General features: G+C 39.2%; 3 protein-coding genes and 1 non-coding gene across 7 annotated transcripts; 1 reads left to right on the top strand and 3 right to left on the bottom strand.

Moving 5' to 3' along the window:
* Positions 1–207: 207 nt before the first annotated feature.
* mrpl15 (mitochondrial ribosomal protein L15) lies at positions 208–4,417 on the bottom strand. The gene is made up of 5 exons (XM_060874191.1): positions 4,211–4,417; positions 2,632–2,789; positions 2,347–2,512; positions 1,664–1,787; positions 208–628 (listed from the first exon to the last, which is right to left on the bottom strand). The coding sequence occupies exons 1-5, from the start codon at positions 4,313–4,315 to the stop codon at positions 291–293; spliced, it is 891 nt and encodes a 296-aa protein (XP_060730174.1). The 5' UTR covers positions 4,316–4,417; the 3' UTR covers positions 208–290.
* A 279-nt stretch (positions 4,418–4,696) lies between these two features.
* Positions 4,697–4,768, bottom strand: trnaa-ugc (transfer RNA alanine (anticodon UGC)). The gene has a single exon. It is a non-coding gene; the product is annotated as a tRNA-Ala (tRNA).
* Positions 4,769–6,512: 1,744 nt separating this feature from the next.
* Positions 6,513–13,588, top strand: lypla1 (lysophospholipase 1). Of its 4 annotated transcripts, none has more exons than XM_060873428.1 (10): positions 6,513–6,621; positions 6,812–6,973; positions 10,327–10,358; positions 10,449–10,514; positions 10,623–10,670; positions 10,767–10,837; positions 10,923–10,996; positions 12,671–12,772; positions 12,965–13,138; positions 13,276–13,588. In XM_060873428.1, the coding sequence occupies exons 2-10, from the start codon at positions 6,905–6,907 to the stop codon at positions 13,327–13,329; spliced, it is 690 nt and encodes a 229-aa protein (XP_060729411.1). In that variant the 5' UTR covers positions 6,513–6,621; positions 6,812–6,904; the 3' UTR covers positions 13,330–13,588. The 4 variants fall into 4 exon arrangements, with proteins under 4 accessions (XP_060729411.1, XP_060729409.1, XP_060729412.1 ...); XM_060873426.1 differs by having other exon boundaries at positions 6,526–6,621; positions 6,834–6,973; XM_060873429.1 differs by lacking the exon at positions 6,513–6,621 and adding an exon at positions 6,626–6,739 and having other exon boundaries at positions 6,834–6,973.
* A 2,298-nt stretch (positions 13,589–15,886) lies between these two features.
* Positions 15,887–19,720, bottom strand: LOC132847930 (regulator of G-protein signaling 20). The gene is made up of 5 exons (XM_060873425.1): positions 19,648–19,720; positions 18,421–18,608; positions 17,822–17,905; positions 16,955–17,189; positions 15,887–16,834 (listed from the first exon to the last, which is right to left on the bottom strand). The coding sequence occupies exons 2-5, from the start codon at positions 18,603–18,605 to the stop codon at positions 16,643–16,645; spliced, it is 696 nt and encodes a 231-aa protein (XP_060729408.1). The 5' UTR covers positions 18,606–18,608; positions 19,648–19,720; the 3' UTR covers positions 15,887–16,642.
* Positions 19,721–21,565: the final 1,845 nt, after the last annotated feature.

The following is a 21,565-nucleotide window of genomic DNA, read 5'->3' as shown; positions in this document are numbered from 1 at the left end:
AGTAGTGGGTATGAATTAATTAATGAATTAATTAATAATAAAATTGCTTTTATAGTAAGCAGCTAAAAGGAAAACAGTGACTTACATTTCTGACTGTATTCTCTATAAGTGGGAATAAGACACGCTAGTAATACATTTGTACTCCAAGTCTTCATAATGACGACCTTGGGGAACTTAACGGAAGCAGGAAAGAAAATAATTCCACAGTGAAGTTTTAAACATGGTGACAATTTATTACTGATTAACAAAAACAATGATACATATTTACACAAATATCATTAAGCCACATATTACGAACTGTAGTACTTCAATACGTCTTTGTCAGTGGGTTTAAGGATCTTTTTCTCTGCCAAATTTACAACCCAGCCTGGGGACAAACCGAAAAAGATCTGTCGTGGGTCCTTCCTCTCGGCTAACATTTTGCACACTGTTTCCGGCGATATGTCTGGTAACGTGTAGCCGTATTTCTTTGCCAGTGCGAGCCGGGCAGCCTGGATCTGCTCTGGATCAGCAAGATAACCACGGTTATTAGCATCTACATAGTATGGAAGGAGATCTTCACCCGGGAGCATGCGCTTAGGAATGGGCTGGCCGGTCATAAAGAACGGCACTGGTTTGACAAGGATTTCTGCAGCAAAACACAGACACAAAGGGGCAAGTTACGATATGTTACACAATATTGTATGGATGGACAACCTTGGTTAAAAGATGAAGAAAAAGATGATTTGCTTTCTGGTTAGACTAGCATCCATGATTTTTTTCAGGTTTTAGACAGAAACATATCCTGAAATAAAATGCATAACTACTTAGGGCAAGGATCAAGATAGTCTTGACCTTCCTGACAAAATGTCGATTCATTTCTAAAGATCGTTTTAATTGAATTGAATTTCAACAATCATGCATGGATTGCCTAAATACAAATCCTAAATAAAAAAGTCATCACTTGTACTAATGTCTTCTGTATTTAAAGTGAAGTAAACAAAAAGGAGACTGATACAGAAGTGAATACTGAATATATCAGTTTTTTTATTTAGCATTTTTAAAATAAGGATAAATTTGGTTTTATTGTTCCAGTTTTTCTCCGGATTCTGTGTACATCTAAGGTATGATGGTGTAAGATGAATAAACGTCACTCCGCAAGTCTAAAAAAGGCTTAACTGTGTTGTTTCTGACTGTTCTGATGGGTAGCATGCAGTTCTCAGTTTTTTGCTTTACTCTTTGGGTGCTTTCTTAGCGGTTAAACAAATTTTTTTATAGTTACATTGTTTGTGCCGTGTCCATTGTGTAGTTTGGTAGTTCCACATAAATGTTTTTTTTCGCTCCAGCTCCTCTGTGTTGTCAAACATGCTGCCATGTTCCCAAACAAAAACCAAGAAGGAAACATAATCTAAGGAACTGCTTTAATCTTGATTTTTATTAGTTTGTTTGTGTCTGTCAGGAAGAGAGTGGGCTAGACTAGCAAACAGATTCAGAAAGTCCAAGTCTAAGGGATTGATTCAAATGCAAAGAAAATGTTTGTCACAGCATGAAAATTCTATATTTGAATTGTACTAAAATAGTGATATCACCAACTCCTTCTATAAATAGTCCTAAAAATGTTGTAATTGTCAACATGTATTAGAAGCTGGCTTCATGCAACATGAATATACGCCGTGTCACTCACCTAAGCTGCGAGGGTCGTAGTAGCTGGTTGAAATTACGCCTCCGTTACGTTCTACTGCGGCGATGGCGGCTTCAGAAGCACGCTGAACCTCCAGATTCACCTTAGTGCAGAATATGTCAGCTCCCTTAAATGGACACAAAAACACTTTTAGTTGGGCAAGACGGCGCTCTTAATACAAAAACCTTAAAAATGACTGACTGCTGCCCCCCTCTGGACAAACTGAATCATTTCAACAAAATAACAGTGAAGAAATTAACAATTTCAAAAAAAATCGTTATGAAAATATAATTCAAGAACATAAGCAAACCAGACAGAAAGAATAAAGTATTTGAAATGCAATCGGATAAGCATGGTTACAGTGGTCAGCACATGCTGGAAGTAAATGCTGAACATGCACTTTGCATGCTGGACTGTTTTGTCTGGAATGAAATATAAATGATATTATCCTTTGGATTTAATCAAAGCCCAGAGAGTTGGCAAAATTTGAGCAAAAATTCAGCATTCAAATCAACGTTTAACTTTGTATTACTAAAAATCATGCCAAATTTTCATTGCTTTTCTCTTTTCACCAAGTAATGATGTCATCTTATGATTGCTCCTCTCGTTATCATGCAGTTTTCAGTGGTGTCCCACTCACACTTTTAGTCATTATGAGCACATCATACTAATCATAATGCGCATACCTCTTCTACAAGATGGACACCATAGTCACGTTTGAGAGGCTGAATGGTGACCCCTCTGCCGTTGACCAGCTGCGTGAGGTCTATGGGCTGAGACGGATCCACGCGGCCGAGGTCTATTAAATACTGCAGCCTCCGCAGAGTGAGTGGTGGATATTGTTGGCGACGACTGAAGAGGAAAAAAATCTATACAGTTACATTTAAATCAATGACAAGGATATGGATCACGAGTGAAGAAAAACCTCCACACACTAACATCCCATAAAAAGTGTAACAGATTTTCCCCACCTGTGCCCCTCATTGTAGCCATATTTAGGAATGAGCAGGTAGAATGGGGTCTGGCCTCCTTCAAAGCCCAGGCGAGGACGGTTCCCTCGCTGCCGTTCACCTTTGTGTCCCCGTCCACTCTTATTCCCACCATGCTGCCCCCGACCCCGGCGCTTCTCCTACAGACAGGCATTATTTTAGCTGCACAATTCACACGTCCTCACACAACTTAACACAAACATATTTTTGCTTCATATTAAGCATCGGATCAGTCTTTGCTTTACTGGGTGTCAAAAAGGATCTAAATACTGTAACTCAGGGGTCAACTCTAGGAAGATTAGATTCCTATTTCACATAACTTTGGGATCAATTAGTCCATTGCAACATGATGACTGATTATTTCTCTACATGATTCTCGAAGTTGTTTCAGGACAAGAGTTCAATTACAGCAGCCGGCTGCGTGTGCAGAACACTTAAGGATCACCCCCAGGTTTCAAATGCAAGTGTATTCCAGATATTCACAAATAATCTAAGCACTGCTGGTTTGTTAATAATAGTTAAAAGTGCCTGCAGTTAGCTTCCAAGCTACTATCAGTAAAAATGAATTGCAGTATATAAACCTTGCTCAATCTGGAGTGACTGAAGTAGATAAGTTGATTCTACAGGGTTCAACAACATCCTGTTTACTTAATAGTAAAATCCCAAAATATCATTATCTAAAAGCATTTTCACTGAACACGTTATGTAGCACAATGTCTACGTTTCTAACCATGATGCTGTTAAATGGAGTAACACCTTAATCTCTACACAACTCACTGACTGAATGGGACATGGAGAAGAGTGTTACATTTATTAAAACTCACCATAAAACCAAAACTAGGATTTCAAACAGTGTGTTTGAAATAAAATGCTTCTGTTAAGGGCTTGTTATTAAAAGAGATTGTATGTCACTGATAAAATAAAAGCAAAAGAAATACATTTTTCCAGACTTATTCTGCTCAGTATTTGAAACTACACTAATTTTCCATTATTCAAATTTATAGGTGAAGTCGGTAAAAAAAAAAAAAAAAAATGGATACAATTTAGATCATTTTCCAAATTACTTGCACTGGTGATGATGATGGATTTTTTCCACTGTACATAGAACTGTCTATATTATATATGGTTTCATGTCTTGTCAATGCCATTCTGTTTACACTGTGGAGCTTCTGTACTATAACAAATTCCTCGTATGTGAAAACATACTTGGCAATAAAGATCTTTCTGATGATGGTGGTGGTGATGATGATGATGATTATGGTGATGATGATGGTGATGCTGATTCGAACGGATCTAAACCTAAATCTCGATATTCATACATGTAGCTAGTATGAAAGGCTAACAGGATAATACCAAGTCATTGAACTTCTAGGTTTTAACTAGCAACTAAAGTAACAAATGTTTTGTTTCCGACTTCAGTCACTATGTTTAACTGTTTAGAGACACGTTTTCATTTAGTCATTCCTAACCCAGTAAAGTTAAAAGAACCAAACCCTGTTAGTTCTGGCTAACATGCTAGCTAAAAAATCTTACTGATGCTTCATACAGAAACATGACTTACATTTATCCTTGCACCGGGATTTGGCCGAAGGTTAGCTAGGGTTATCCGTGGTAAATTCCTCACAATGTCTATACTTTTTCCCCCGGTGGTCTTGGACACAGACATTTCCCTTGCTGCACATTTGCTAGTCAGCTTACTACTCAAGGGCAAGTGTCATGGCGGACAAACACGTGGTAAAGCGCCCCGGAAAAACATGCAGCACGAGGAAGTGCTGGAAAATGTCAAATCTCTGTGCACACCTGAGGGGGTATCTAGAGGTTGCATTTAAAGCCTATATTTTAAGCAGACATGTTTTACGAGGTAACGAGGCATATTATGAAAGAACTGTATACCTGGAGCAAATTCCATTTAAAAATCGTCAGTGAGAATAAAGATAATAATATATGCATATGTGTTTTGTAACAAAGCAATAATTATACCTCATGACGTTAAAATACTATTTTAAAATAATGGTGAATAAACAGTCATCAAAACATGTTGACCTTGTGGAGATGCCGGGGATTGAACCCGGGGCCTCATACATGCAAAGCATGCGCTCTACCACTGAGCTACATCCCCACTGCGCAGTAGGAAAGAAAAAGTATCGAATAAATAGGATCCCTGTGAAAAGGTGTTTGATATCAATAAATAACATATGCATAATTATGTGCTTTTGCACTTTCATAACAATACCAATAACTATAAGAAGTATAATATTAAAAATGCAAGAAATTACTAAAAAAAAAAGGGATGCACCCTAGGAGGAAGATAATCCATAATGAGTTGGTGCTATATCAACATGCTAAACTCTGACAGTAAATACGTACATGAAGGTTGAAAACATTCAACCTGCCACAGGAGCTTCTGACCCAGTTTTCTTTAGCTGCCATTGAGTCTGTTCTGTGCAGATCACTAATGGTCTAGTTTTGTTTCACTACCCAAATCAGACATAAGAATTCTACAACAGAAAGTCCAGTCTGCTGAGCGAATCACACTCTCCAGGAACTCTACACTTACAGAATGAGAAAAATCATTTCAGACCTCACTCACACTGCCCACAGCCTCTTTAAACTGCTGCACATGTCCGGGATCAGAAAGCAATGAGCACAAGAGCATCCAGACACAAGAGCAGCTTTTCCCCCACACAGGCGATGAAAAGTTAACTGCCTCCTAGGACCCTCTTAGTGCATGTTTATCATTCTTATTGGATATTTCCTTATATACTTTTTTAAATTTATTCCAGTTTATCCTCTGGGTTCTCAAGCTTTCTCCCACTCTTCAAAACACATGCATGTTGATGGATTCTCTACGCCAAATTACCCGTGTGTGAATGTGTGTTCATGGTGTCTCATGCAACCCATCTGGGGTGATTTGTTCCACCTTGTGCACAGTGTTACAAAGTTAACCTGGGGACATTGTCAAGGCCCCCTGTAACTGCCTCCGCACTTTCTTGTCCAAACAATAAACACATATTGGGTGTGTGGTAGATTAGTGGTTAAGGTCTTGGGCTACCAATCGGTAGGTTATGAGTTTGATCCCAGGTTCACCAAGCTGCCACTATTGGGCCTCTGAGCAAGGCCCTTAATGCTCAGTTATAAATATATATAAAAATTAGATTATGTAAGTTGCTCTAGATAAGGGCATATGCCAAATTCTGGTAATGTAAATATGCCATGTTGTAACTTTACTGTTTCACGTTGTCAAAAAGCGTCCCTTAAACATTGTCAACACTTTACCTTTTTATTATTATTATTATTATTATTATTATTATTATTATTATATAATTATCCACATGGTCAGGAGTGTGTTCGTTCTTTCCTAACGCCTCCGGTCACATCAGCAAAAGTATTCCACTAAAATCTTCCTTTAAAGATAAAAATATCACTGAAATACAAGAAAAATAGAAAATCTACATATATTTTAACACTGAACCTTTAGTCGCTTCGCCTTAACACATTTGACCATTGCTATGGAAAAAGATCAGATATACCTGAAGGGAAAGGTTTTTTTTTGCTTATTTTTTTCAAAGTTTTGATATTTCCCCATTTAAATCTGTTATTTAATTATTACATAAGGATAAAAATGGAAGATGATAAGAACCTGCACAACACAGAAGTGAACAAATACTAAGTGATTGGATTTTTTTTTAAATCTTTCTTCATTTTCAGTTAATTTAGGAAAAGTCACCAAATTTCAGGTCTACATGTAGCTACAACTACACACTACACACCAACACAAACTTATCGGTATTTGATGAACCAATAGCAGCTGGCGGACTCTGCGTTATAATAAACTTCCACCAATCCGAGTTCACATAGATGATGCGTCATAAAAGGCAGAACTTCCTGTGTCAGTTTGGAGTGAAGGGTATATGGTTGGTCCAAAACGCCACACCCCTAGAGTGCTGATCCCGGATCAGGCTTTTGATTCAGGTACCGTATTTAAGACATATCCATGTAAGATTAGAGCTGAACGGAGAGCTGTTTTAGAGTCTGTATATAGGGTTTACGCGCTGTAGGATCTATCTACATGGCTCTAAACTAGATTAAGGTGCAAAAGGAGAAAAAGGTTTACTGAATTATAATAGTTTAGTTTATGTGATTTTGTCTTTTTTTGCATTAGAAACCACAGTCCTTATTTGCAGGAGACACAGCGTGGGTGTCGGCGTGGGTACATGTTTATTCTCCTACTGAAAGTCATCCTGATCTCCGGTATATGTGCGGTAATAACATGTCCGTGCCGCTTCCCTCCATTGTGCCGGCCGCCCGCAAAGCTACAGCGGCGGTAAGACACACACACACACACACACACACACACACACACCTGACAAAAGGTGGAGCTGGTGGGGTTGGAGTGGGGTTGGTCTGCACTTCTGTATTGGAATGTAGTAAAGGTATGTTGTCATGTCACCAGAAAAAACTTACTTGATATATACACTCTACATCATAGGTCACTAACAGGCGGACCGCGGTCCGGGTCTGGACCCAGAAGCTGTCCAATCCGCCCCCGGACCTACAGACAAAACAAAAGTTTACGATTTAAAACTTGACGAAGCGCTTCTAATTTAATCGGCGCAGCTTTACGGTAGCGGTAGTGCAAACGCACAGACCAATTGCATGCGAGTTAAACCATCCCACGTGATACCACTCAGCCAATCAAGTCTGTGCATTACTGAAGTAAACACTGCGACTCAACAGTGCAAGACAGGTGAGAGAGAATTAGAGTAAAGTTACACGTGAAAGAAAGATAGCGATACATGTAGAAAACAAAGGGAGAGAAACAGACGAGTGAGACGGAGAAAGGGAGAGAAACAGTCGAGTGAGACGGAGAAAGGGAGAGAAACAGTCGAGTGAGATGGAGAAAGGGAGAGAAACAGATGAGTGAGACGGAGAAAGGGAGAGAAACAGTCGCGTTAGACAGAGAAAGGGAGAGAAACAGACGAGTGAGACGGAGAAAGGGAGAGAAACAGTCGAGTGAGACGGAGAAAGGGAGAGAAACAGACGAGTGAGACGGAGAAAGGGAGAGAAACACGAGTGAGACGGAGAAAGGGAGAGAAACACGAGTGAGACGGAGAAAGGGAGAGAAACACGAGTGAGACGGAGAAAGGGAGAGAAACACGAGTGAGACGGAGAAAGGGAGAGAAACACGAGTGAGACGGAGAAAGGGAGAGAAACACGAGTGAGACGGAGAAAGGGAGAGAAACAGACGAGTGAGACGGAGAAAGGGAGAGAAACAGTCGAGTGAGACGGAGAAAGGGAGAGAAACAGATGAGTGAGACGGAGAAAGGGAGAGAAACACGAGTGAGACGGAGAAAGGGAGAGAAACACGAGTGAGACGGAGAAAGGGAGAGAAACACGAGTGAGACGGAGAAAGGGAGAGAAACAGACGAGTGAGACGGAGAAAGGGAGAGAAACAGACGAGTGAGACGGAGAAAGGGAGAGAAACAGTCGAGTGAGACGGAGAAAGGGAGAGAAACAGTCGAGTGAGACGGAGAAAGGGAGAGAAACAGTCGAGTGAGATGGAGAAAGGGAGAGAAACAGACGAGTGAGACGGAGAAAGGGAGAGAAACAGTCGAGTGAGACGGAGAAAGGGAGAGAAACAGTCGAGTGAGACGGAGAAAGGGAGAGAAACAGTCGAGTGAGACGGAGAAAGGGAGAGAAACAGTCGAGTGAGACGGAGAAAGGGAGAGAAACAGTCGAGTGAGACGGAGAAAGGGAGAGAAACAGTCGAGTGAGACGGAGAAAGGGAGAGAAACAGTCGAGTGAGATGGAGAAAGGGAGAGAAACAGTCGAGTGAGATGGAGAAAGGGAGAGAAACAGTCGAGTGAGATGGAGAAAGGGAGAGAAACAGTCGAGTGAGATGGAGAAAGGGAGAGAAACAGTCGAGTAAGACGGAGAAAGGGAGAGAAACAGATGAGTGAGACGAAGAAAGGGAGATAAAGAACAAATGGCGCTCTCCAAAAAAAGAAAAGTGGACAGCAAAAATAGAGCATTTAATCCAGAATGGACAGACTCATTTCTGTTCATACTTCCCACTTCACACTAAACCAGTGTGTCTCATATGTTCAGAAACCGTGGCACTTATTAAAAGTGGCAATGTGAAACACCATTATGAAACAAAACAAAGGATTTGAACAAACATATCCACTCAAATCTGAAGACAGCGTCCCTGAGACAGCTTTCCCAGGTCTGAGGAAAGTAGCCCTATACATACGACTGCGAGGCAGCTTTCTCTACAATGAACATAATCAAAATTAAATATCGTTCCAGGCTCACTAATGAGCACCTCCACATGTGTATGAGAGCGGCCCTGACTCCATTCAAGCCCAGGTTTAACCCTAACCGTAACCCAAGCCCAGGTTTAACCCTAACCCAAGCCCAGGTTTATCCCTAAGCCAAGCCAAGCTAGAGCTCAGCTCTCTCACTGATATATAAAAGAGAAAGTTAAGCACTTTATTTAAACATACACAATTTTCACATTTTATTTATTTTCTCTTATTTTGAAATGTAGCCTTACTTTTATTTATTTAATGAGAGAAGGTTATACATATCTACAATGATACCTATGTTCAGTTCTATGTTATGTGACAATAAATATTGTCAAAAGGATTTTGAATTGTACTGAATTTATTTGATTTGACAGTCAGGTATTGATTGCTTGCAGATGTTGATACTACTAGGCTACTTAAATATATATCACATTAACTAGTTAGACATTTTGATCTTCCAGGCCTTTGCGTCAAGAAATTTTCTCTTACTGGACCTCTTTAAATTTTAGTTGAATACCTCTGCACTATACCTATATCCATTAATCTCTATTGACACCAGTCCATCAGGCCCATATATGGTGCTTCTAAACCATTGGCACAAAATTGGAAGCACACAATTATGTATAATGTCTTGTATGCTGTATACTGTGTGTATGCTGTACCATTCCAATTTCCCTCCATGGTCCATGAAGACAAGGTTGTCAAGGTTGAAGTGGAAGAACTTGTGGCCTGCACAGATTTGCATAAAGTTGAACATTTCTTACCTTTTGTCACCACATCAGCCATCGACATTATGTCGCTAGAAGTCGCCAGCTTTAGTTGAAAATGAATTCGCTCTGTTCATTTCGATAACCTCTATGTGTCAGCGTAGCACAACACAGACTGTGTCCAATAAAACTCCTCACTCAACGTCACTGCATGGCCTCACTAATGCTCTTGTGAATGAATGAGCAATCCCTGCAGTCATGTTCCAAAATAAATAGAAAACCTTCCAAGAAAACACTGTACCCACTAAGTAGACAGTGTTTAAAAAGTACAGAAATGATAATCTATCTGAAACACCTTTACCAGCAGCATACACTCATCTAAATGAAATATTTTTATCTGGTGATGCAGGGCTTATAGATTAGCTGAGAATCTGTGCTTAGCCTGAAATATGCTACAGTCGATAATTGCACATGTTAAACACTATACTGTATATGATGGGTTAATCTGATGAATAGGCCACTACGTGCAGATATTAGATATTGTAGATATTTTGTTATTAAAAAAGTGTCGACACCTAGATCTTACTGTGCAATAGTGAGAGAATTATAAATGTTGTTTTATAGTAATTAGCAGTGACATGGATATTTGCTTAAATTCCCAGGTAATCTTCCTCCATGGCCTGGGAGATACAGGGTAAGATGTGCACACCTGTGAGTTAAGTGTGAATTAATAAAATTAAGTTGCCACACTGATATAACTATTACTTGCCATTATTCAAATTAGACATGGCTGGGCTGAGGCTATGGCTGGGATCAGGACCCCTTATGTCAAGTACATTTGCCCTCACGCGTATGTACAATGCTTAATATTATCACATACAAGCATATTCCTAAAATATATTTCCAAGGTTGTTATTTCATTTTCTTTTCTATTTCTTTCTTTCATGGATTATGCCAGACCAGTAATGCCAGTTACCCTTAACATGAACATGGCAATGCCTTCCTGGTAAGTATAAGTGATTTGGAATTGTACCTCATTGACCCAGTTCTCAGAACCAGTCACTGTTCAGGTTAATTATATGATTTGTGTCCTATATCACAGGTTTGATATCATTGGGTTGGGTCCAGATGCAGAGGAGGATGAGACTGGGATTAAAAAGGCTGCAGAAAGCAGTGGGTACATCTTCAATGTTTTAATGAAAGGTGAAAACATTCTTCTACATGTTTTAAGTGCGATATGTTCTATTATCTTTTGCAGTCAATGCTTTGATCGATCAGGAGGTAAAGAACGGAATTCCGTCTCATCGCATCGTATTGGGTGGCTTCTCACAGGTGAGAAAATGTGTGAAATTTAAATACTGCAAAAAGTAATTATTAATTCTGTGAATGGTTTGTGAATGAAACAGATTTGTTTGCTAATTAAATTCTCATTCATGATACTTGTAGTATGTTCTTGATTTAATCTCTATGCTTTTTGTGTGCACTGTATGTATGTGTGTATTTACAGTGCTGAAATACTGAAAACAGAATTCTAGAAATGTTTGCAAATGTATGAAAGAGGAAAAAACTGAAATATCACATGTACATAAGTATTTGGACGCCTTGCAAAGACCCTTTAGCTCAGATGCCTCCCATTTCTCTTGATCGTTGCTGAGATGATTCTACACCTCGAGTGGAGCCCACCTGTGGAAAATTAAACTGATTGGACATTATGTGGAAAGGCACTCGCCTCTTCTTGGAAGGCCTCACAGCTGACAATGCATATCAGAGCAAAAACCTAGCCATGAGATCAAAGGAAAAACCTGCAGGGCCCAGAGACAGGATTGTTGCAAGGCACTGATCTGGGGAAGGCTAAAAAAATTTTTGGTTACACTGAAGATTTCCAAGAGCACAGCAGCCTCCATAATTCTTAAATTGAACCAGGACTCTAGGAGGTATCCAAGAGCCCGATGGTCACTCTGACTGAGCTACAGAAATCCTGTGTGGAGACGGAACAAAGTTCCAGAAGGACAACCATCACTGCAGCCTTCCACCGATCTGGGCTTTAAGGAAGAGTGGCTAGACTGAAGATTCTCCTCAGTGCAAAACACATGAAAGCCCGCATGGAGTTTGCAAAAAAACCACCTGACGCACTCTCATACTGTGAGGAACAAGATTCTCTGGTCTGATGAAACGAAGATTAAACTGTTTGGCCTAAATTCTAAACATTAGGTCTGGAGGAATCCAGGCACAGCTGCCCAATACCACTGCCCAATAACTGCTCAATCACCTGCCCAATGCCATCTCAACAGTGAAGCATGGTGGTGGCAGCATCATACTTTGGGGGTGTTTTTCAGCAGCAGGGACTGTGAGACTGTTCAGAGTTGAGGGAAAGCTGAATGGAGCAAAATACAGAAATATCCTCAGTAAAAACCACAGCGCTCAGGACCTCTGACCGAAGGTTCATCTTCCAACATGACAATGACCATAAACACACAGCCAAGACAACACAGGAGTAGTTTAGACACAACTCTATGAATGTTATAGAGTTGCTAAGCCAGAGCCCTGACTTGAACTGTATTGAACATCTCTGGAGTGACCTGAAAATGGCTGCCCACCTACTGTCCCCATACAACCTGACCAAGCTTGGGTGAATTTGCAGATATGTACATGCAATATTTAATTTTTTTTCATTCATTCATTCATTCATTCATCTTCTACCGCTTATCCGAACTACCTCGGGTCACGGGGAGCCTGTGCCTATCTCAGGCGTCATCGGGCATCAAGGCAGGATACACCCTGGATGGAGTGCCAACCCATCGCAGGGTTAATTTTTTTTCCTTTTAATAAATTTACAGACATTTTTAGAATTCTGTTTTCACTTTGTTTTCAGTCTGTCATTATGGGGTACTGAGTGTAGAATTATGAGAAACAAAATTAATTTGAACCATTGTAGTATCAGGCTGCAACACAACAAAATTGTATAAAAAAGTATAAACTATAAATATATAAAATGTGTGTTTTTAGGGTGGTGCACTATCACTTTATACGGCTCTAAAGACCCATCAGAAACTTGCTGGTGTTGTTGCTCTAAGCTGCTGGCTGCCTCTCAGGAACTCGCTCTCAAAGGTATAGAGTACATTTCTGTGTATATTTCTCCTTTCTCACCATTCTGCTGCTAGTGGGTGGATGAACCCATCTAAATTTAGATGTATTTATATTTCTCTCTCTCTCTCTCTCTCTCTCTCTCTCTCTCTCTCTCTCTCTCTCTCTCTCTCTCTCTCTCTCTCTCTCTCTCTCTCTCTCTATTTACCTGTATAGTCAGCGATTGGCACTAATAAGGATATACCAGTGCTACAGTGTCACGGTGAAGCAGATCCTCTGGTTCCTTTGATCTTTGGGCGTCTTACGGTGGAGAAGCTTAAGACCATGCTGAATCCTAACAGCATCACCTTCAAAACATATCCTGGGATGCCCCACAGCGCCTGCCCAGAGGTCTGTCCCCAAATGAATGAAACAGTGTCTGCTTTTTTCTTGAACTTTGTTTAGTTAATGCTATATGTATTAAAATTGGAGGAATAGCTTTAGTAGATTCATAACCAACCCTTTTTTTTTTTCTTTCTGCTCAACAGGAAATGGTGGATATAAAACAATTCATTGAGAAGCAGCTACCTCCCATTGACTAATCAACAACGCCTTAATGATCCATTGTGTTGATCAGTGGCTACAAGCCCTTTCCAGCTAATGTCTTGTCATTTGACTGAACTGACGACAAAACAACCAAATCCAAATTCTGGACTAATCCTGATCTTGAACTTGTGCAAATTCAAGACAGTACAATGGTTCTCAGTTCTTGTTCTGGTATACTCATACCCTGCATATTTTGTTAGTTTTTCTTGCTTTAACATGATTAATTAAATCACTCAATAAACTGGCACTTCCTGATGTGTGAAATGTGTGTTTGATAAAGAAGGGAAAATATCTACAGAGTCTCGACTAGGTTGAGGAGTACTGTGAGCTTAAAAGCAATGATCGAGCTAAGACAAATTAACCGGTCATAGTAACCTTTGGCCTTGTGGTGTTTTGCTTTGAGCATTTTGAACATTAGTTTTGGGACTAGCTCAGTGAAATAACCTGTGTGATTATACAGAAACAATAGGTTTCTGTTGACAAAATTATACAATAAAAGACATGCCTTGTACTAGCTTTGATTATGTATGTGGAAGGTTCTGTACTGTATACACAGATTTTAGCTATTGGTTTAACACGTTTTTATATATCATCTTTATTTATAATATACTAATGTAACATTTTCTTCTTTTTTTACTTTTGGCTTTTCCTGTAAGGGGTCGCCACAGCGAATCATCTGTTTCCACGTAACTCTTTACTCAGCGTCCTCTACTCTTGCACCAATTAACTTCATGTCCTCATTTAACACATTCATATATCTCCTCTGTTTTTCCTCTTGACCTCTTACCTGGCAGCTCCATCTCCAACATCCTTCTACCAATATAATCATCTCCCTCCACTGTACATGTCCAAACCATCTCATTTGCACTGTCCCTTACATTTACGGCAATTGACTTATGTATATGACATTTATACAGTTGAGCAATTGAGGGTTTGCTCAGGGGCCCAAGAGTGGCAGCTTGGTGGCACAGGGATTCGACTCATGACCTTCTGATCAGTAGTCCAACACTGCTACCACCGAGCTACCACTTCTTCTGATGTGCTTGTTCCTAATCCTGTCCATCCTCATCACTCCTAAAGAGAACCTCAGCATCCTCATCTCTTCTATCTCCATCTCTGCCTCATGTCTTTTCCTCACTGCTACAGTCTCTTAACACATACAGCAAAGCTGCTCCCTCTACTATCTTGTACACCTTTCCTTTGATTCTTGCTGACACTCTTCTGTCACACAACACTCCTGACAGTTTTCTCCACCCCCTCTAACCCGTCTGCACTCGCCTCTTCACCTCTTTTCCACACTCCCAGTCACATTGAACGGTTGACCCCAAATACTTAAACTCCTGTACCTTTTTGACCTCAGCCCCCTGTAACCTCACTGTTCTTCTTAAACACATGTATTCTGTCTTACTATGGCTGACTTTCATTTTCTATTCTTTCCAGAGCAGCCCTCCACCATTCCAGGTGATCCTCCACCTGCTCTCTACTCTCATTACAGATCACAATGTCATCCACAAACATTGTCCACAGAGATTTCTGTATGACTTCATCTATCAACCTGTCCATCACCATAGCAAACAAGAACGGACTCAAAGCCGATCCTTGATGTAGCCCCACCTCCACCTTGAACTCCTCTCTCTGACCTCCAGCACATCTCACTGCTGTCATACTCCTCTCATACTTATCCTGAACTATTCTGACATACTTCTCTGCCACTCCTGACATCCCCATACAGTACCATAGCTCCTCTTTCGGCATCCTGTCATGCTATTATAACATAACATGCTTTAATAGGAACATTTGCACCCCTGATTGTGCATATATTTATCCACTCAGCCAATCATGTGGCAGCATTATGCATTAACTATGCAGATACAGAATGTTTGCATCAAACAGAATACAGATAGATATAATCTTGAATGTAGCTTTAGAATCCTATGCTTCGTAAACCAGAGTAGAACCCGATGTGGAACCTACTGCTGCTTTAGCACATCTGCCTCAATGCTTGAAGATGTGTTCTGAAATGCTTTTCTGCTCATCACTTCTGTAAAGAGTGATTATTTGTATAATTGTAGCCTCCCTATCACCTGGGTTGTAAAAAAAAAAACACTGGGTTGTAAAAAAAACATTTTAAAGAGACAATCATTTAGTATGATGGATAAAGTCATTTCTATCCTGAAATTTCTTTGAAAACACGTTTTTTATGTCAAGTAACCTGCTAGTGATGGCAGGTACAAGAACAGTGCCAAGATGCCAGTCTTTTAATAGTTGTGCATAATCTTTAAAATAATATTATATTCAGTACCTATCCTTTAGATTTCAATTACACAAAAGATGTGCAGCATATAAAAGAACTGAAAATAAAGTCACTTAATTTTGGGCCAGGTTTGGACCACTGATCTCCTTCTTAACACCAGTGTTGAGAACTTCTAGCTTGTAGTTCATTTGTATTCAGTGGAAGATTCGAAAATATATATCAAATAGTACATAGACTTACTGACAAATATTTGTGCTTTATTATTGATGTATATATCTTTATACAGTTTATCCCGGTATACACAAGTGAACATATCAAATGCATCCTCTGAACTTCAAAAACATGCATGTAGTAATAAATAAATCACAAAACTTAACTTTATTGGTCCAAGTCCTATTTCAGATGTTCTATAGTGTGTGTGTGTGTGTGTGTGTGTGTGTGTGTGAGTGTGTGTATGTGTGTGTGTGTGTGCGTGTGCGTGTGTGTGAAAGAGAGAGAGAGAGTGTGTGAAAGAGACGTACATAAATTGTAATGTTTTAAATGTAGTCATTACTTTTGTTCTGTTCTACTATAATTGATTTGTTATATATATCCTAATATAGATTCTCTGTATTTATAGCAAGGCACAAGTGTTCATCTGCCATTTCAGTACCTGTTGCACACCAGAGGCAGACAAATATTCAAATATATCTTTATCTCATTTAAATATTTATATACAATCCTTCCAACGCTAAAATCAGAGCCAGATACTGTTGTTTTCCGTTTAACCACTAACTAATAACTTAGTGGACTCAAAGTGTTACAAAAGTCCAGAACAATGTAACAGTACATCAGGACACTGGAAAATGAGTGTGGTCAAGGGGCAGTGTAAAATGGCGTATGAATGTAGTCTGATAGTGAGAATGAGATACAGACAAAAAGATAGAGTGTGTGAGTGTGTGTGTGTGTGTGTGTGTGTGTGTGTGTGAGAGAGAGAGAGAGAGAGAGAGAGAGAGAGAGAGACAGTTATATAGATAGAGCTCTAGATAGATCAATGCTCTGTATGTGCATGTGTGTTAGGACTCTTCTGTTTTAGCTGTTTCCAAACTTGCAATAAGGTCTGCATAAACACTGGAGCTCATGTAGCGAGGATATGAGTCTCGTTGCATGAGTGTGTATATTTGCTGCTGTGCCTCATCAAAGGTTTGAGAGGACGGGTTCAGCATGTTCTTGCTAATCACCTCCCGTGCATGGGAATCCAGACTCACCTAGTTGAACACACAACAGGCAGCAAAACGTACAAGGAATAACAATGCTACTTATAATATTATTGTAACTCCAATTAATAAACCCATTTGTGTCAGTGTGTGTTTTGGGTGTACATATACCTCTCTAGGTGACAGCACAGAGACGTAGTCCTCATATATTTGCTTAACAGTCTGTTCCACTACAGTTCTGTTGGTCTCTTTCTTTAGATCCTCACAGGCCAGCCAGAACAACAGGTTTTCCTCACTGAACTCACTCTTAAGGAAATGACGGAAACTGTTCCGGCCATTCGGGCTCTTAATCAAGTGTTCGAATGATTTTGCCCATGATTGTGTCTCCTCTAGTGATGGAGCAGCTCTGTAAAGCCAAAATAGCATAGTACAAATAAATACTAGTGTATCCGTAGCATGTTTGTGTTTGTAAGGGTCACAAGTTTACGTTTTTTTATTTAGAACATTTAATAACACAAAACAAAATCAGCCTAATTAATCTTTTCAGACATGAGACTACTTTCTCAGAGTGATGAATTTGTGGTTTAACACAAGGAAACACTGATTTGGATCTGATTTTGTATAGATATTGATTAACTATTAATTATTTTACTGCACTGCTTTTTACTCCAAAAATGTTTTACTTATTGCTCCAGTGCTGAAAAGATGTTGCAGGGAATAAAATATAGTAGATTTGGTAAGACATGACATTAATAGATATAGATTTGGTAAGACATGACATTAACTTGGGCCCGGTGATAAACTTTCCCTTGAGTGCACAATATTGAAACAGTATTAAAATAATAATAATAATAATAATAATAATAATAATAATAATAATAATATGTAATAGAGTTATTATTACATTAGAGGCAGATTGTTGGTCAATTAGAGTTATAGTATCATGTAAACAAAAAACATCCACACACACACACACACACACACACACACACACACACACACACACACACACACATATATATATATTATGGTACTTACGGTTCCTGAACTGTTGCTTCAATTTGTTTTTCATTTATCTTCTGAATCTTTTCTGCCTCTGCCTTAGAAGGTCTTACTGTAAGACTACATACATGAGTGTGATGTAACAACATGTTTTTTCCTCTTTTTGTACACTGTACAAACATTAGTATAAGCAGTATCCCACTGTGTAAAGCTCCACTGGGACTATCATGTAAACATATAGTCCTTCTAGTAAACTTAATAAAGCACACCTGAACCTAATTCTGACACACTCCTTAACACTCATACACAGTTTATATAGTTTACAACAGGGTACACAGTAAATAAAAAAACACAGCATACATATTCACCACAGACCAACAGTTTTTATGACTTAAAAAAACAAACTTTGCCAAAAGCTACTGCAACAAAAAACAAGATTAAATCAGCTAGCTTGAACAAATGTGCTTGTCTGCCTAGTGTGAAGTCTCTACTCACTCTAGATTTTTAAGTGAACTGACTTGAGTGCAGCCTCTGTGTGCAATCAATTGTGTCTAATCTACAGGCCCGGTAGTTTGTATTATAAACAAATGTATGTCGTGCCATCTAGGGTTGTGCAAAATGTTTAGGGTTCTTACCAGGAGCAGCTACAGCAACAGCACCAACAGAAGCAGCAAGCATTTGGAGGTGCATTGAGCCAACCGAGAGTGTACCTATTTACGTTGTCCTGCATATCTTTGTTGGAAGAAGCCATATGCGTCTGGACGGCATTTCCAGTGTCCTGTTCTGGACATTTCCCCATCTCCACCTGCTCGGACCCCATGAGCTACAACACAATAATAATAATGCATGGTTTTTATAAATAAAAAAATGACTCAATAAATCAAGATACATTGGATCTGATTAGATATACAAATAGGAAACACAATCCAAATGCAAGACGCTGTCTTATTTATAAAAGCAGAACGTGTAATCGTACTTTGCTGGTTGGTTGTAGTCTAACTGTACAGATGAACGTACTGCAATTAAAACAGGCAGAAACTCTGCAAGCTGTAACACTATTAATTCATTTAAGCAGCTGTCCTCTGGGACTAGTCCGGAAAAAAAGGCCTGCATGCCAGAATACACAGCAGGCATTTAGCAAATAACGAAAATCCATTGAGATCAATTACAGCACAGCAGCTGAGCACAACCACAACATACACATGCATATGCACGCCTCTTACAACAATTTCCAAACATTACGACCTGTTATTTTCCAAATTAAAAAAGACTTTACAGCAATAGGGCAAAATATTTTGTGAATAAATCAGCAACTTATTATTATTATTATTATTATTATTATTATTATTATTATTTCTATCATCATCATCATCATCATCATCATCATCATCATCATTATTATTATTATTTTTATTATTATTACTGTCTTAAAAAAATACATTTAAAGTCCTATAAAATGTTTGTTTGGCGTTTTAAGACAAAATCCATAGGCTTTACATTTATAATAGCATCCTAGCCTCATACATACCTCATAAAACAGCCCTCGTTTGAAGCTTACAAGGCTTTGTGTAAAACTAGAAATGCCAAACCATATTTCATGAGTTCAGTCATTTTCATGTATCCATAAGTTGAAAAGAATTAAACTGCATAACAGAGTAAATCAGCCCTTATTATTCCGCATACACAGGCTGTTTATAGCGCCGTTTCTCTTCCAGCGCATCCTCACATCCTCACACAGCCAGAGGAATCTGCCAGAGCACGTATACATGATGAGATACACCGTTACAGTACAATTTAACCTGCATAGTCAAATTCTGAATAGTCTAAATACGTTCATTTTGGTCAATTCGAGCACTGCTTACCGCATTACCACTGGTATCAGGTGTGGATAATATTCACGGCGCGCTACTCACACGCCCATTATCCTCTGTGCGCTTTACTGCTTTGTGCGCTCCCGCTCCAGTGCGCATGTGCGCGCAGCTCTCGCCTGAACTGGACGCGCTTTCTTCTGAAGACTGCGTCCTAAAAGCGCAGACTCAGCAAGATTGCTAGATGTTTCGGAAAAATAGCACAACGGTTTTCTTTTCATTAAACTACCTGAGGCTATTTTTTTTGGCAAACCTGTGATTTTCTGACTACATAGAAAAGTCATGTGTTTGAAGTTGTGCGTAAAAGTGACACGTTGATCATTCAAACTTAAAAATTATCACCAGAAATATAAATGAACAAACATACAATCCTGAAATAATTATGCGCGTTTGTTGTTCGTGTGAAAAGACTCGAAATCTTGACTGAATGATGGATTAAAGCCAATGATAGAACAAATCAACACCAGAGGGCGCCAGCATCATTTCTCTATAGAAGAGGACATAAAAATCACAATCTAAAATTAAATGAATAACCTCTGTCTCTGTCTCTGTCTCTGTCTCTCTCTCTCTCTCTCTCTCTCCCCCCCTCTCTCTCTGTCTTTCTCTGTCTCTCTCTCTGTCTGTCTTTCTTGTCTCTCTCTCTGTCTTTCTCTGTCTCTGTCTCTCTCTCTGTCTGTCTTTCTCTGTCTGTCTGTCTCTCTCTCTCTCTCTCTCTCTCTCTCTCTCTCTCTCTCTCTCTCTCTCTCTCTGAATATGTGTATGTGTAAACCAAAACACTCTACTAGTCAACTTAAACAGTGGTTATTTGAGTACCTTTAGCCTTCCATTCAGCATAAAGTAATTGGGTAAAACTGCATGCATTTGTACAGGTGTTACTATTAAACTGGTAAATGTGCAGATCTATAGACTGAACTGAACTGTTTGAATTTTAAAAATATGTTAAATGTGACATTTCTTTTACAGAATGAGAGCACAAGCCTCTTTTCAGGCTAAACATTTCCCCAAAATGAATTGTGTTCAAAACTCTAAGCATTACAGATGCACTGTTCACAGTGAGACAAAAAAGTATTTGGACAGTCCATTGTGGCATCATTTTAGAACAAAGTTACAGTGTTTTAGTGTTTAGTTTTTGATCCTAATAACTAAGCTAGAAATAAGCTAGTTTCTGTGTGGTTTTCTCAAGTTTCAAGCAGCAAAACCTTCATCCACTCTAGAGCATCAACAAGCTGTTTGTTTTTGTCCTTGCACTCAGGGAGTGTGTTGGGTTGGTGGATTTGGGCAAGCAAAGCCTAAAATTCTGTTTTGGCAAAAAATGGCAGCTGGTGTGATTTGGATCATTATCCTTCAGAAGAAAACACTTCTGTCACTTGCATAATGTCTTCACAGATTTCTGCAAGTATGCATCCAATATGCCTCTATACACCTCTGAGTTTGTGTTGGTATCAATAAACACAAGCTCACCAATACCACTACAGGAAAAACAGCCCCAGGCTTTGACATTTTACCTCCATCCAGTTTGGTTGGCATTCTGCACATGAACACCATCAGATCCATAGAGATTACATTTGGATTCATCTGAAAATAAGACAGTTCTCCAGAAGCTGCTGTCATTCTGTCCATGTTCTTTTGCTGAGTTCCATTTCTTGAGACTGATGAATGGTTTCCACTGCTTTACTCTCCCTCTCTATGTAACCCTGTTTGTTGAGCATGTTTTAAACAGTTTGTGATCTAGTTGTATCTGGTAATTCTTACTGATGTCTGAAGCAATCCTAGCTGCTGCTTTTTTTATTTTATTTTTTTTATTTTAGTCACAATTATCCTGCCCCGTCATTTGCCAATTCTGTGGCCTGTTTTGAGTACATTTTGAGAATGTACTTCTTATACATTTTGTAATTACATTTAAACAGTTGGT

This window comes from Tachysurus vachellii, chromosome 7 (assembly GCF_030014155.1).
Source record: "Tachysurus vachellii isolate PV-2020 chromosome 7, HZAU_Pvac_v1, whole genome shotgun sequence".
Classification (NCBI taxonomy): domain Eukaryota; kingdom Metazoa; phylum Chordata; class Actinopteri; order Siluriformes; family Bagridae; genus Tachysurus; species Tachysurus vachellii.
This window is presented reverse-complemented; position numbering and strand designations above follow the sequence as displayed.

Coding starts and splice junctions, on each gene's coding strand:
- lypla1 (XM_060873426.1), top strand. CDS start 6,561: ATGGTTGGTCCAAAACGCCACACCCCTAGAGTGCTGATCCCGGATCAG. Junction 6,974..10,326: donor CCCGCAAAGCTACAGCGGCG/GTAAGACACACA, acceptor TTAAATTCCCAG/GTAATCTTCCTCCATGGCCT. Junction 10,671..10,766: donor AACATGGCAATGCCTTCCTG/GTAAGTATAAGT, acceptor CCTATATCACAG/GTTTGATATCATTGGGTTGG.
- mrpl15 (XM_060874191.1), bottom strand. CDS start 4,315: ATGTCTGTGTCCAAGACCACCGGGGGAAAAAGTATAGACATTGTGAGG. Junction 2,513..2,631: donor GGCTACAATGAGGGGCACAG/GTGGGGAAAATC, acceptor TTTCCTCTTCAG/TCGTCGCCAACAATATCCAC. Junction 1,788..2,346: donor GTGTCCATCTTGTAGAAGAG/GTATGCGCATTA, acceptor TGTCCATTTAAG/GGAGCTGACATATTCTGCAC.
- LOC132847930 (XM_060873425.1), bottom strand. CDS start 18,605: ATGGGGTCCGAGCAGGTGGAGATGGGGAAATGTCCAGAACAGGACACT. Junction 17,906..18,420: donor TGTTGCTGTAGCTGCTCCTG/GTAAGAACCCTA, acceptor TCATGTATGTAG/TCTTACAGTAAGACCTTCTA. Junction 17,190..17,821: donor GAAGCAACAGTTCAGGAACC/GTAAGTACCATA, acceptor TTGGCTTTACAG/AGCTGCTCCATCACTAGAGG.